Source organism: Procambarus clarkii, chromosome 79 (genome assembly GCF_040958095.1).
Source record: "Procambarus clarkii isolate CNS0578487 chromosome 79, FALCON_Pclarkii_2.0, whole genome shotgun sequence".
NCBI classification, from domain to species: Eukaryota; Metazoa; Arthropoda; class Malacostraca; order Decapoda; family Cambaridae; genus Procambarus; species Procambarus clarkii.
In genome coordinates this window covers 11,253,261-11,268,057 of record NC_091228.1, presented here as the reverse complement: position 1 = coordinate 11,268,057, position 14,797 = coordinate 11,253,261, and the positions used below count along the sequence as shown (strand labels likewise).

The following is a 14,797-nucleotide window of genomic DNA, read 5'->3' as shown; positions in this document are numbered from 1 at the left end:
CTCACGTGTGCCCCAAAGAATGAGGAGATTTGGTAAAATGCTATGCCCAAGATTACTATCCGAGTGCCGGCGGTGGGGTGGTTCAAATAGCCTCGGCTATCACCTCATTTTGTCCGGTCGTGATGGTCAAGTGGATTAAGGCGTCTTGTACATACCAGTTGCGTTGCTTCTGGGAGTATGGGTTCGAGTCACTTCTGGGGTGTGAGTTTTCAGTTGCATATTGTCCTGGGGACCATTCAGGCTTGTTCGCATATATATATATATATATATATATATATATATATATATATATATATATATATATATATATATATATATATATATATATATATATATATATATATGTATATATATATATATATATATATATATATATATATATATATATATATACATATATATATATATATATATATATATATATATATATATATATATATATATATATATATATATATATATATATATATATAAATGATCTGCCTAATGTCTCTAATATTCTTAAACCTATATTGTTTGCTGACGATACTACCCTTATCTATTCAGACTCCACCCACATACACTAAATAATGTTATGAATAATGAATTAAAAAAAGTCCACTTATGGATGTCAACTAACAAACTAACATTAAACATAAAAAAGACTTACTACATCTTATTTGGAAGCAAATCATCAAATGCAATTCAGCTACAGATAGACAACATTAACACCAGTAATAAAAATGATGGCAAGTTTCTTGGCCTATTCCTAGACAAGAGACTCAACTTCAGCACCCACATTCAACACATAACTAAGAAAGTTTCTAAGACAGTTGGTATACTCTCTAAAATAAGATATTATGTTCCTAACTCTGCTCTCCTCTCACTATATTATGCACTAATCTACCCCTATCTTAATTATGGTATCTGTGCATGGGGGTCTACCACTGCAAACTTACTTAAGCCCATCATCACCCAGCAAAAATCTGCTATCAGAATAATAACTAACTCTGCTTTCAGACAACACTCAGCTCCCTTGTTTAAATCCCTAAACTTGCTAAATATTAACTCCCTCCACACATTCTCTTGTGTCAACTACATTTACAAAACCCCTGTTCTTAAATGCAAACCATGCTCTGAAACTCTCCCTGGACAGATGTAATAGGATCTATAATCACCACACCAGAAATAAATATCTTTTTGATATCCCCAGGGTCAAACTTAATCTGTGTAAACACTCTATGCAAACACTTCCGCGAAACTACAGCAACGAAATGTTTCTACTATTTTCAGGGTTGTCAACTTCATACTTGTCCTACAGGGTAAATTTTGGTATCACTGAAATTGCAATAAAATTCTCTACATGGCCATATGCATATAAATATAGAATCAATGTCGCAACCGACCCACAAGAGTGTGGGAAGTGGCCGAAGTGTTACCCGCGGCGGCATATCGGCGAAACCGCATCGAAATATGTATATTCAATTCACTGTCCTGACATTATTTTTCGATGTACGTATTTCATTTTTGTACCAATGTGTTCGCAATAGAATGTTCTAAAAGAACATAAGTATAAAACATCCCATAAGGATGCGTTCGACCGGCAACAAATATAAAAACTACGTCGATCATACTCGTTGTGTCAGTAATACAATTGTTTTACCACGATGATTCTCTGCCATGCCGTTCTCCCCAAATAAGCTCTTCGGCTATTAGAGAGAACGTAAATTTCATGGCAAACATTTCTAAACTATCCCCAAGTAGATCTGATCGAAATTGGAATTTATACAAATATTTATTCTCGTGACTCCCGTCAGAGTCAGCTTTGCGGAACCCGAACAAAACTTGACGCGCTCGTGCGCCACTGAGTGGCGAAAGTGATAATTATTAAGGGACCTAGTCTATGGAACCCACTCCCTAGTGAATTGAAAAGCTGTCAAACTTTTGCCATATTTAAGAGCAAAAGCAAAAAGTACCTAATTTCATCTTCTTAGTTTCCTACACTGAGCTTTAAATTTGCTCTGTATCTATTGTTACCCAATCTCCCAATTTTTATGTACTTAACCCAAACAACCTTATCATTGTGTTCATTGCTGTCTTCTTTTATGTGCTAGCCATATGCTGTATTGTACCTACCAATTTTTGTCAAGTACCATTCAAGCTGTCATTGCAATCAATCTGAGCAATCTATGTGTTTTAATACACCTACAATTTTCTCTCATCTTTTTTTTTCTTGCCTTGCAACTGTTATAATTGTTTATAAATTTTGCACATATTTACCTACTTTAAATTTTCTTAGATTAAGGACCTGCCTGAAACGCTGCGCATACTAGTGGCTTTACAAGATTGTAATTACCATATTATGTATCCTCACAATCTCAATGTAACTTCTTGTATATACATAAATAAATAAATAAATAAATAAATAACTAGGCTATTTAAAGCAGCATCTGTTCTCCCCAGACGCATTCATAAATTTTAACATACTGCATGTGCATTAAAATCGAGTTTGTTCTCATATATAAATTAATATTACTATGCAAAAAATTTTATGTATAGTTAGGCGGAGGTTAGGTGTTTAGGTTCTGTTGGAGATTATTTGTATTTACAACCCATCCTCGACTCAAGTTTATTACATCCAGTGGTTGCCTACAGACGCATTCATAAATTTTAACATGCTGCTCATTCAAAACAGGAATTTTCTCATTTATAAATTAATATTATAATAAATTAGCATATTGTGCATATATAGGCAAAGGTTAGGTCTTTAGGTTCTGTTGGCAATTATTTGTATTTGTAGTACGTGGGTGAAGCATTTATAGCATTGTGGTTCGAATAAAATTCGTCAGTAAAACACTTGTCCAGCCCGTCCTCCAAAGATGCAAAAGTGATTCCATGCACCCGCCAAACCCCCTGTTTATGAATGAAAAACGGTTTACACATGGCATGAAGGAAAGCTAACTCTCAATATATTGATATTTAATTGATTGACTTAAATTACTCGAAGTACCACCCTATTTTTACTGAAAAGGGAAACAGATAAATAAGCAATAGAAAAGGACTGAAATATCCGTGCCTGTGGATAATGTGACTATTAAGAATTATTCCTTGAATATTAATGGACTATAGATAAAATTACTATTCAAGAGGTAAACTTTCCCAAACTTCACAAATGGAGGGTTAATACCAGAAGTTGAGTACTCCTGGTACGGTTCATCGAGGCTGGTTCTTCCTCGAAAAAAGTTAGTAACTCTTACTAAGATATAAATAAAATAGACATTTGATAATTTGGTTAGTAGGAAGAATATATTGTATAATGATTAAATCAGAAGATTGTTCTCATCTAAAGTTCATGAGGCTATGAAATTATACTTGACTTCCTAAATCACGTAAATGAAATATAATCTCAAGTTATTATTAGGTTTCAACCGTTCATTAGTAAATAGTAAGTAAATTAGAATAATTTCAGCTGCTTAGCTGTAACAGTGAACAGAGGTGCGGTGTCGAGATGGCGTCATCTGGGACTTGCTGGAACACGTGATCCACTAGCATAGCGTGGGAAATTGTTGCTATCACAGCAGCTCCAACACACGCTGGAAACCCAATAGAATGTAAAAATTGTCTACACAAATTAGATTATGTCATTACGATTCAATGGATGAGACAAATTAAATTCTTTGCGGACATACATGGCGTTAGGGAAGGTATTATAACGTAACGATGGACTAAGTGCACAGTAATAATATAGAGAGCTCCTATAAAAATACTAGAACACTTAACCTGCTGGTTGTCCACCGATGCAATCCTTGGATCGTTAATGGAGTAGTTGCACACTCCAAGGCCGATTAATAGCATGGGCCTATCGTGTAATTGATGAAAGCTTCGCCTCTCCCTGGACTAATGGCCGCCACATTGTCTAAGTGTCGTCCAACCGCATGGAGCTCAGGCATCCGACTCCTCCCTTCCTCTACCCCTCTCTCGCGCATGCGCAACATATTAGTAGAAATGGAAAATTATTTTCCTTGTAATTACTCTACTTAATACGTCAATGAGAATTGGGTTGCAATTATAGGGAGTTAAATATTGTTTCCATTCTCGCTGAATAACAATAATTATGAACAGTGTTCTTATTGAACGAGAAATGGAGAGAAGTTCTGTTTCTTCCATGACGGTTTAATATAACAGATAAACTGTTATATAGTGATATTTTAGTTAATAACTCGTTGTTATTGAATCATTAGTTGTTATATTATCAGGTATTAATTTTCATAAAGAATACTGATAAAAGTTGAGAATATTATTCAATTCTCTGGCATGTTGGCAATAATTATGTCTTGCTGGACCTAGATTCAGGAAGCTGTGTATTTCTTCGTAAGTGGGTTTGCTACGAAGGTTCCTAAGTGCGCCCTAAGAAGATGCTTAGGTGCGATTCAATAAGGTCCACTTAGGAAGAAAATTGTTGGTTCACCTGCGTGCCGATAGAGGTCACTACTGTGTTTCGTTTGGCCAATCAGAGAGCAGCAACATTCTTCATATTGAAGATTTAGCGCTGGCTTATCGGAGCTCTACTGCCTCCTATTTACGTCGAATTTTCTTATAAAATTAGTATATTTCGAAGTAAAACAATGTTTTTTCAACTTCTACAGCCAGCACCGACATTGTAGTAAACAAATATGTTACATTTGTTGTTTACCTACGTAATTCTTAGAGATACTGTGTAGCTGTCCATGTTGCTCGGAAGATGCGCTGACAATTATTGTATATATTTACTGAATTTACCCAAGGGCCACTAACTATCTAGTGGCCTCGAAGAGGACAGAAAGCCGGCGGCTTGTTAAAGGAACCGCCAATTGTCTACTGATATTTTTTAGCTGGAATTTGGCATTTACGGCTTCAGCGGGTAGGCGGTTCCATGGGTTTATAGCCCTCTTGGTAGAAAAAAACATCTGTTTTCAGTCCTACTTGAGAGAACATACTCTCCAACACTATATCTGTGATTGCCCTGTTATCAGTGACTTCATACCAAATGGTATGAGGTATTTTGGGCTCTGTAATTACTTCATACACTCAGGAATATTGGAAGATATTCTTGTGCTGCACCCAGATTTTGCCAGTGGAGGCTAATAGATCAGCATTAAGTATTTTGTTCTCTCCTAATTCCATGTATGACTGGCCATCCTGTGAGGTGAGGATGTTGGATGAGCTTATAGCTGGTTTTTGATCTACACTGTGTGGTCCTTTATACAGAATAGGGAAGCAGCACATTGCTGTGTATACCTAAACATGTTTAAAAATACATTGTTTGAGAGGAGTCTTGTAGAAACTGGTAAGAGTAATTATAATATAATGTTTCCATGATTCAGTGCTTACCTCTTGTGAAAATCGGGAAGAGTTGTTTAGTCAGAGTTGATTTGTTTTTTGTATTGAGGCTGGTATTTTCTAAATTGATTCCATGTACAGTACTGTATGTCTAACCATCCTGTGAGATGGGAGTATTAGATAAACTTACAGCTAGTTTTTTATCTACACTGTGTAATATTCCATATAGAATAGGGTAGCAGCACATTGCTGTGTATACCTAATCTTCTTAATAAAAAAAATCAGTAATAAAGATTTTAAATTATAGTTTGTATTATTACAAATACAGTACTGTATTATCCTTATTAAATCATGTTGACCATGGATCATTAAGATCTTATGTTGATATGTAACAGTCATATTTCTTTTGAACTGCTAATCCATGCTAATCATTCATTAAATTGTGCATTATGTCTCAATTTTTCACTTCCTTGGATATACTGTACAGTACAAAAAGATAGGATAAAAATAAACCAGTAATATTTCTTTCATTATATTTTTCATTTAAATAACTGCATCAATATTTTTACAGCTGACAGGATTTGTCTTACCATACAGGTGCATTATTTGTTAAAAAAAATTTGGTTTATTGTTACACACAATGGTGCTATATAGCCTTCCCAGCTTGGTGCCTTCTTTTAATACTTACTGATTAAAATATAAATGATAAATACATTTTATTCAGGAAAAGTACATACAGTTGACTGACAAACATAATGTTGGATTTATAGACAGAGCTAGTACATACAATACCTAAAGCCACTAATACTCATAGCATTTCGGGCAAGGTGTGGGAAAAAAAACAGACTAAAACTTAATAGTAATCGGGATTAGGTATAAATTGTGTTGAAAGAAGGAATAAAAAATACAAAAAGGGGGGTTAACATAGCATAAATCAGCAATTGCACATGTTGGTGAACAGCGTTGTTTAAAAAATAGCAAGACATGGGTTGACATTTAGGAGGTAAGTTAGGTTACATGGAGTTAATTAAGCAGTACTTGGTTTAACTTAATCTGGTTGAGAGAGGTACAGCCTTTGACATGATTCGGGAGGTCATTGCACATTCTGGGTCCCTCGATTTGTAGAGCACTTCTAGTTTGGTTACACACAGCCAAATTGCGTAACAGGAAGAGGTCTTGGACACAAATTTGTTCCATGCTAAATGTAGAGGAATTAGCTGAGTATTCCTCAAATAAAATAAGTTGCCTCAGCTTATAAGGTAAATAAAATAAGCATTTCTCAAATAAGTAGCTGCCTCACCTCACTGCCTTACTGCTACATAGCCTTCCCGGCATGGTGCCTTCTTTTGATAATTACTTGTTCCACACCCAAATTGTATAACAGGAAGAGGTCTTGGACCCCTACTTCCCTCTCTCTTTTTTAATAGTCTATATATTCATAATTATAGCTTTAAGTATTTAATGATTCAATGAATAAAGTTTTTAACATTTTTACCCTTCTCCTTACCAAACATCATTTGTGCAGCATATTTTTATTTTATGTCTCACCCAGATTTAATTTCAAAATAAAACCAAACTAAATAAATTAGAAATGGGTATGTATAGCTAAGGTACAACCTTACTACTAGGTGAACAGGGGCATTTGGTGATAGTAAATGATCCCATCAGGCAGGGCTCATCACCTTCTCTCATATTTCATGTTCACCAGTGTTTATTTACTTAATAACTACGGGTATAATATCTTGCTATTATAAAACTAATTCTACTATCATCAAACACATATTTACTTCAAGTTTCAAGCAGAGAATGCTTATTTATTTATTTATTTATTTATTTATTTATGCATATACAAGAATGTACATAAGGAATGTGAGGATACAATTATGGTAATTACAGTCTTGTAAAACCACTAGCACGCGCAGCGTTTCTTTTAGGTCCTTAATCTAAGAAAATTTTAAGGAGGTAAATACTTGCAAAATTTATAGACAAAAAAATGCTTATATAACTAACACGAAGGACTCCTCTTCACTAGATTCACCAGCTATAATATTTTGGTCATGTTCCAATACAACCCGTTCTCGCAAATTTAATAAGTCAATATTGACTTATTAGTTGCGTGCATAGGTGACATACTAAACATAATAGTTTCCCTTGAAAAGCTTCATAGAAAACACCGACCTTACCTAACCTACTTAGTATGTTAAAATAAGCATCTTATAGCTTCGTAATTACAATTGCTACTTAACCTATTATAGGTATAGGTTAGGTAATAATAGTAATTACGAAGCAATAAGATGCTTATCTTAACATACTAAGTAGGTTAGGTAAGGTCGGTGTTTTCTATGAAGCTTTTCAAGGGAAACTATTATGTTAAGTATGTCAACTATGTACATATTTAATAAGTCAATATTGACTTATTAAATTTGTGAGAACGGGTTGTCCAATATCATAAATCGATCCCAGTGTTATGTAGTAGAGAAAAAATGACTTATATCCAGTTTACGTAAAGCTACGAGTGGTCGAAACCACACTTAAATCCCGGAATGAACTTACGAAGGTTTTTCCACTTAGTGTAGTTACTTGAATACCGACGTAGCCGCCATGAAGGCGCTAAGACGGAAAACGCTCTTAGCTAAGAGGAAAAACCTTCGTAAGTACCTTTCTGAATCCGGCCCCTGGATATTATCTGACGCAATACTGCCCTCGATGTGGGGAGAATTTTAGTAAATGATCAGCGGATAGGAAAATATTAATTTATATTAGTACTACAGTTAGTAGGGTTAGTAGATATTATGCTTAGTATACAATAGTGATGATGTATTATGATACAATAAGGATGTATTAGTGTTGGAACTTTCCAACATAACTCCCAGGGGGGGGGGGGGGAACTCGGGTCGCAGTTCAATGTTGAGTGCTGACGTACCCATTCCGAAGTTATTCTTGTGGGAAAAACCTGCTGGGATTGATATGAGAAAACTACCAGGGACTTGTACTGAACTAAATTAAAAATTACTGTCTGCAAATTAATTCAACTAAAGTCTCTAGCTAGGGTCGTAAATCCTAGCTCCTCTTTTCTTAATGACAGATTGTGGGCTGTAAGGGACAGGTGGGGTGAATGAATTAGTTGATAGGCTGATTGAAGATCCACAGTCCGCCAGTAGACAGGTATCTCACATCAGCTTGTATTTTATACAAGGATAAGATTTAATAAATTCAGTTCTATGACTGAAAACTGGTTCTGTTTAAATCAGGGATTTAAACATACAAAGTCTAGCCTAGCACCATAACTATTAACAGCCAATATATTCTTGTACTATAAACAACAATTTAAATTGTATAAGTATGATAAATCACCTTAAATGTAGTCTAAGTACTGTTACTAAGTACTAGAAATTATATTTAATTAAATGAACTTATATGATAACTAAGCAAGCAATTGTTAACTTAATTTATATATTCAAGGATATATGCAGATATATTCAAGGATATATATAGATGTAGATTTATATGAAGAAGTTCAGTCAGCCTGACTGAATATTTTCCCATACCATGGACACTCATGAGGATTTGTTTACCTCGACTGAATCTTTTCTCACACAATGGACACTCATGAAGTTTGGGGCTTAAAGATTCAACTGCTGCACTACAATATTAATAAACTTACTGAAATATGAGGCGTTGCCTCGCTCTATAACCGACAGACAGACTATAGGATATATCAAAGTTACACAAGCATACAATTGGTCAATTAATATACTAAATAACCTTCAATATACTTCTCTGAATGCCTGGGTGCCTGTCTGACAAAGTGTGCCAGACTGGATAACTCTCTTGTCATGAGTTTAGGCACGATATTTTATATTACAGCTTTGCTGTTTGATGTTCTAGTAGCATAGCTACGTGATTGTCCTTAATTGCAGTTGCACAAAAGATGAGGGTGGCGGTGGAGACAGTGTCACTGTGTGCTCCACTATACACTCTTATTTGATATAAATGTTCAAGGAATTTTCCTTGTAGATATTGTCCAGGTACTTCCCCAGTTGTAGAAAGTAATCACTGGTGATAAAGATAATTCGATAAGGTGTCCTGAGCTAAGTAACGTTCGCTAAGGCACTATTGTATGTTCTCACTCCTTAGTAAACAAACGGGTTCTGGCCGTGGAGTGTGGTGGGCGCTTCTTGTTCCTGAGATACCCCTCCCTCTCCCTTGAGAGGGGTAGCTTTCAATGAATATTGATTGATTATTTTTACTGTCTAGACATATGATTGAGATAAGATGTGATTATAATATAATTAGATATAGGATATAAAGATTATAAGTAGTACTTGATAGTACTACTGTTCTTATTAAGGATTCGATTTATAATCTCTACCGGATGTTGATTAATGTTCCAATAGTTTTTTAATTAAGAAATCCTTCTAGAAGCTTCTGGATCCTTGAGAGATCATGCACAAAGTTACGTAGGCACCTATAGGGCCCCCTATGGTGTACGTGATCCTAGTGGCATTGTCATCTAGGATCAAGATGTATAATGAATCTATAGTGATTCTGCTATGATTTTGATATGATATAGAAATAATACATTTCTTAAATGATAATATTGATATGATGGGTAAAATTTCCCACAATTCTTATGTTAGTACGCACATAATGGATGTCCCGTATTTGTCAAAGACAGATAAGACCCTAAGTCTTGTAAGGGAACTCATGTTAAATGTAAAACATTGAATTGTTAAATCATCTAAAGTTATTAACTACTAAAACTTACAATGTATTCAATGACTGGTGTCGCTATGACGTGTAACGGTTGTGTCACTAAGTCTTAAAGTCTTGTAAACTCAGATATATTCTCCAGATGTAATAATGGTGTAGTCTGTGGCCTACACAAATTAAATTAATGGTTAAATCATGCAAGTTAAGCAGACTTAGAATCTACAGTGAGGTGAATGTCCTGGTCACTGTGACTTGTAACTGATTAGTTACTGGACATCACAACACGGTATCATCATGACTACCTTAAATTGGATGGTAAATTATTTGCCCTTAGTCAGAGCTATAATATTGTTGTAGTTTCCGTTTGCATTGTTGAGCAGTGGCTCTAAATGGTTGGGTGCTCGGTGGATCAGAATTGTTGTCCTCGGAAACTGTAGGTAAAGTTGGTTCTGTAGAACACTCTCATTCTGCTAATTCGAGAGGTACCAACTTCTCTAATGTTTTTTAGGGTAGCCTCGGCACAAAACCCGTGCTACTCTCACGGCGCCTTGGTGATCTGGGTGAACAGAGACAATCTTGCCTATAGACCATTCTGACCTGGGTCCATCACTATCAATCAACACTAGGTCTCCTGGTTTGAGTAGAACTTTGTTATAGGGGCTCGAAGCTCCATAGTGGTGTTCTCTTAGAGCTGTGAAGTACTCTCGAGTCCACACCTCATTTCACTTTTTGACTACCCTCAAAAGATGTTGATAACTCTCCACTAAATCACTCCTAGTCACATGTGAAGGGTCGACTGGATCCTCTTCTGCTAAAGGTATCAGAGGGCTCAGTAGGCTTCCATGGATTAAATGTGAGGGACTCAGGGGTTCTCTCTGAGAGAAGTTATCCAATAGGTAAGTTAAGGGACGGTTATTGACTCGTTGCTCAATTTCTTCGACGAGTGTTTCTAATTCAGGGAAACTAATTTTCTGTCGTTGCAAGGTCTTACTTAAACATTTCTTGATAGTCCCTACCATACGTTCGTAGAAACCACCTTGCCAGGGGGTTCTGGGAGGTATAAATTTCCAGTGGCATTGTCGTCTTTGCATTACAGACTGCACTTCTGGGTGATTCCAAATCTCTCGTAGGCAGGCTGTTCCAGCCACAAAATTTGATCCATTGTCGGATATCATTAGTTTGGGGCAGGATCTGCGTGCAGCAAATCTACGAAAGGCTTGGATAAAGACTTCTGCACTCATGTCAGAAGTTACTTCTAAGTGTACGCCTCGTGTGGTTGCACACGTGAAGAGGCAAATATAAGGCTTCACTGGTACCTTATCTGGAGTGCCAGTGAGAAGTAAGGCTCCTGTGTAATCGACACCAGTGGTCTCAAAAAGACGAAGATGGATTATCTCTCCTTAGGGAGTGGTGGAGGTCCTGGATAAGGACACACTCGAGCGTCGTACCTTCTGCAAATTACACAAGAATTAATAAGTGATTTGACAGTTTGACGACCTTAGGGAAGCCAATATTTCTGTCTTAGGTCAGTGAGAGTGTCTAACACTCCACCATGTAAAGCACCATATTGATGATGGTGCAAAACAAGAAGTTTTATGATAATGTGGTGACGTGGTAGAAGTATTGGATATTTTGTATCCAAATCAATTTCTGCATGAAGCAGACGTCCTCTACACCTTAATATATTATAGATGTTGGCATCATACCAGATACCTAGAGACTTAGTTAATTTATCTGGAAAATTTTTATATTCACTTCCATACGTTTCTTGTTCTGCACATTTGATCCAATAGAGGATAGGATTGGGAAACTTATGTCTGATTCCTATCTTAGCAAGAAAATCAAATACATGTGCCGTTACTCTTAGTAACTTACTCAAGTTGGAATAATTGTGAGAGTTAATAGCTAAGGTCTGATGAGGTTCTGGGTCTGTCATGGGATTAGTGATATTGGTCACTATGACTTCTTGTTTCTGTTTAGGCCACTGACCACTAACAAGCAATGAAGGTCCATTAAACCACATCAGAGACTTGATCAGCTGTTTTAGTGATAAACCTCTCGAGAGGTAATCTGCTGGATTGTCCTTGGTACGAACATGTCTGAGTTTATATCCTGCAGATAATTCATGGATTTCCCTAACACGATTGCTGACGTATGGAATTTTATTATTATTGTTTCTCCCCCATTGTAAGATTGCCACATTGTCTGACCACACTTCGATCTCACCAAAGTGAATATTATTGAGTGTCTTGGTCAGGCAATGAGCCAATCTTACTCCCACCAGCAATGCAGTCAACTCCATTTGAGGTAAAGATCTCTTTTTGATTGAAGCAACTCCTGCTTTTAATGTGAGTAAAAATGATTGTGCATTATTGACTAAGTAGGCTGCAGTGCCGTAAGCTTTACCAGAGGCATCGCAAAAGATGTGCAAATTTGAGAGTAAGTTTTGTTCTGAGGCATTACGAGGAAATTTAAAAAAATCCTAATTGATTGAAATCCTTGTAAGTGTTTGCCATTTATCTTGCAACTCAATTGGCACGGATCATCCCATCCCATATTTTTCTGCCAGTATTACTGCATGAGGAGTTTGCCCCTTATTAAATTAGGACTAAGTAAGCCCAAAGGGTCAAATGGTTGACTTACATACCAGAGTAATTTTCTCATAGTAAGAGTTGAATTATTTGTTTGTACTGACTTGACATTCATCTCGTCGATAACTGTGTTCCATTCCACGCCCATAACTTTTAATTGATTAGGTACCCCGATAACCAGGAAACTCTTTCTCGATCATCTGGTTAAATTGTTTATTGTTTGAGGCTCATGATTGTAGTGGCATATTTGCTCTTAGCAACTCACGATTAGCCTCATGATAAATTTCTACCAATTTAAATTTGTCATTAGTGATTCCCTGAAAGTTGTCTACATACAAGTTGTTGGTAATTTCTGCTTTATATGGGCTATTTGACTTCTTCAAATGTGTATCTACCGTTGCTTGAAGTAGAAACGGTGAAGAGGTCGCTCCGAATAGCACAGAGGCAAACCTGTAGGTAATGACATCACTGTCAAGATCCAGTGGATCCTTAATACAGAGAAATTTGGTAAAATCTCGATCCTCCTCTTGTAAGCCTACTCTAAGGGAAACTTTACTGATGTCAGCAGTATAAGCAAACATACCAGTACAGAATCACAATAATACGTCGTATAGCCTTTGAGTTAGGCTAGGTCCTGTTTGGAGACATTCATTCACGGACATGCTGTTTGCTTTCACTTTGGCACTACAGTTAAAAACGATACGTATTGGTGTCGTCATTGAGTCTTTAATTACAGCGTGATGGGGTAGATAGTGATCGTTTTTCGGTTATCATTATCAACAACTTCAATGAATTTACTGTTGAGTTGTTGTTGAATTAATTGATGATACATGTTCAATTTATCAAGCAGTTTCTGTAGCTGTATTAATTGAGACTTTACTTGGGATGCTGTCATGAAATAATTAACTGGAAGTTGTGAATGGTTCAACTTCCATGGCAGACTCACCCAGTATTGTTTGTCTCTATGGACAACTGTGTCCAGATATTGCTGGTAAGTCCATGTATCATCAGGGCTTGGTTTATCAGGGACAATACCTAAAGTGTCTAGATCCCACAATCAAAATACAGGTAGATCAGATTCATTATCATCAGATATTTCTCTGAAATGTAGGGGTGACTGCTCCAAGCCTAGTCACGCCACAATTGAATTGTTTGGTTGTTTGTTGATTGACAAAGATTTTTGCTGGAAAAGCACCAGTCCTGTTAGCAATTTGCTTCCAGCAGATGACAACAAATTCATTCCAAGCTGTCGGGTGCATCCTGTTATAAATCTGTAATAATAGTCAGCACCTATTAGGATACCAACGTTTGAGAGGCAGTCAGAATTTATTTTGTGATCCGCTAGCCTCATGCAGTTACGTCTGAGATATTTCGGTGTGAGCGAGTCCTGTGACCTGCAGGTCTGAAGGAAGCTTATCCACTACTACCGCTTGTATTGAATTAGTGGAAGATCCAAGTCGTACTAGTACCTTCACTACTTGGTATTCACGAGATCCACTGTTAGTCAAGAACCCAGAGATACTTAATTTCACACATTTGGCAGGTTTTAATTTCAACTGCTCAACTAATTGTTGTGTGACGAAGGTCTTCTGTGATCCTTGATCGAAAGGACCTCTAGTATTGACTCTAGACTTCCTATTAATTAGTTTAAGCTGAGCTGTAGGCAGAGTAGTATTATTGCCTGACTCAGTTGCAAGTACATTAATTTCTTGGTGTGCTTTGCAGTATTGAACTGTGGTAGAATTCATAGAATCCTCACGAGGTGTTGTAAATTGTGATGATGTCTTTCTACATAAGGCATAATGATGCATACCTTTGTTGCATCTACTGCACAACCGTAGATGGACTACACATTCACTGGGGTCATGAGAACCCATGCACTTGGTTCGGAGTCTTGAAGTGGGTAGAATATAGTTGTGCATTAATTGGCTGTTGATTGCTGGTGTCGACTTCTTAATGTGTAGTGCCTCACAGATATCTACCTGCCTGCTATCGCTGTATCTATCGATGATTTCCGTGTTTTTTGTTAAGAATTCTCTGGTGATGGTCTGGTTGTGGGAAGAGATTATATGTTCCTTAATGGAGCCCTGTTGCTTATACATCGTTAAACGCCTGGAAAGAGATGATGTTGTCTTGCCTATATACATAATTCTTTGAGGCTTACAGTCCCCAAGTGGGCATTTGAAGGCACAGAC

At 36.6% G+C, this 14,797-nt stretch overlaps 1 protein-coding gene across 1 annotated transcript; it reads right to left on the bottom strand.

Annotated features, from left to right (window-relative positions):
* Nucleotides 1-10,733: 10,733 nt before the first annotated feature.
* Nucleotides 10,734-14,413, bottom strand: LOC138357661 (uncharacterized). The gene is made up of 4 exons (XM_069314668.1): nt 13,962-14,413; nt 12,868-13,142; nt 11,887-12,462; nt 10,734-11,359 (listed from the first exon to the last, which is right to left on the bottom strand). The coding sequence occupies exons 1-4, from the start codon at nt 14,411-14,413 to the stop codon at nt 10,734-10,736; spliced, it is 1,929 nt and encodes a 642-aa protein (XP_069170769.1).
* Nucleotides 14,414-14,797: the final 384 nt, after the last annotated feature.

Coding starts and splice junctions, on each gene's coding strand:
- LOC138357661 (XM_069314668.1), bottom strand. CDS start 14,413: ATGCATCATTATGCCTTATGTAGAAAGACATCATCACAATTTACAACA. Junction 12,463..12,867: donor AATTTATCATGAGGCTAATC/GTGAGTTGCTAA, acceptor GTAATGCCTCAG/AACAAAACTTACTCTCAAAT. Junction 11,360..11,886: donor TCACAATTATTCCAACTTGA/GTAAGTTACTAA, acceptor TCGATTACACAG/GAGCCTTACTTCTCACTGGC.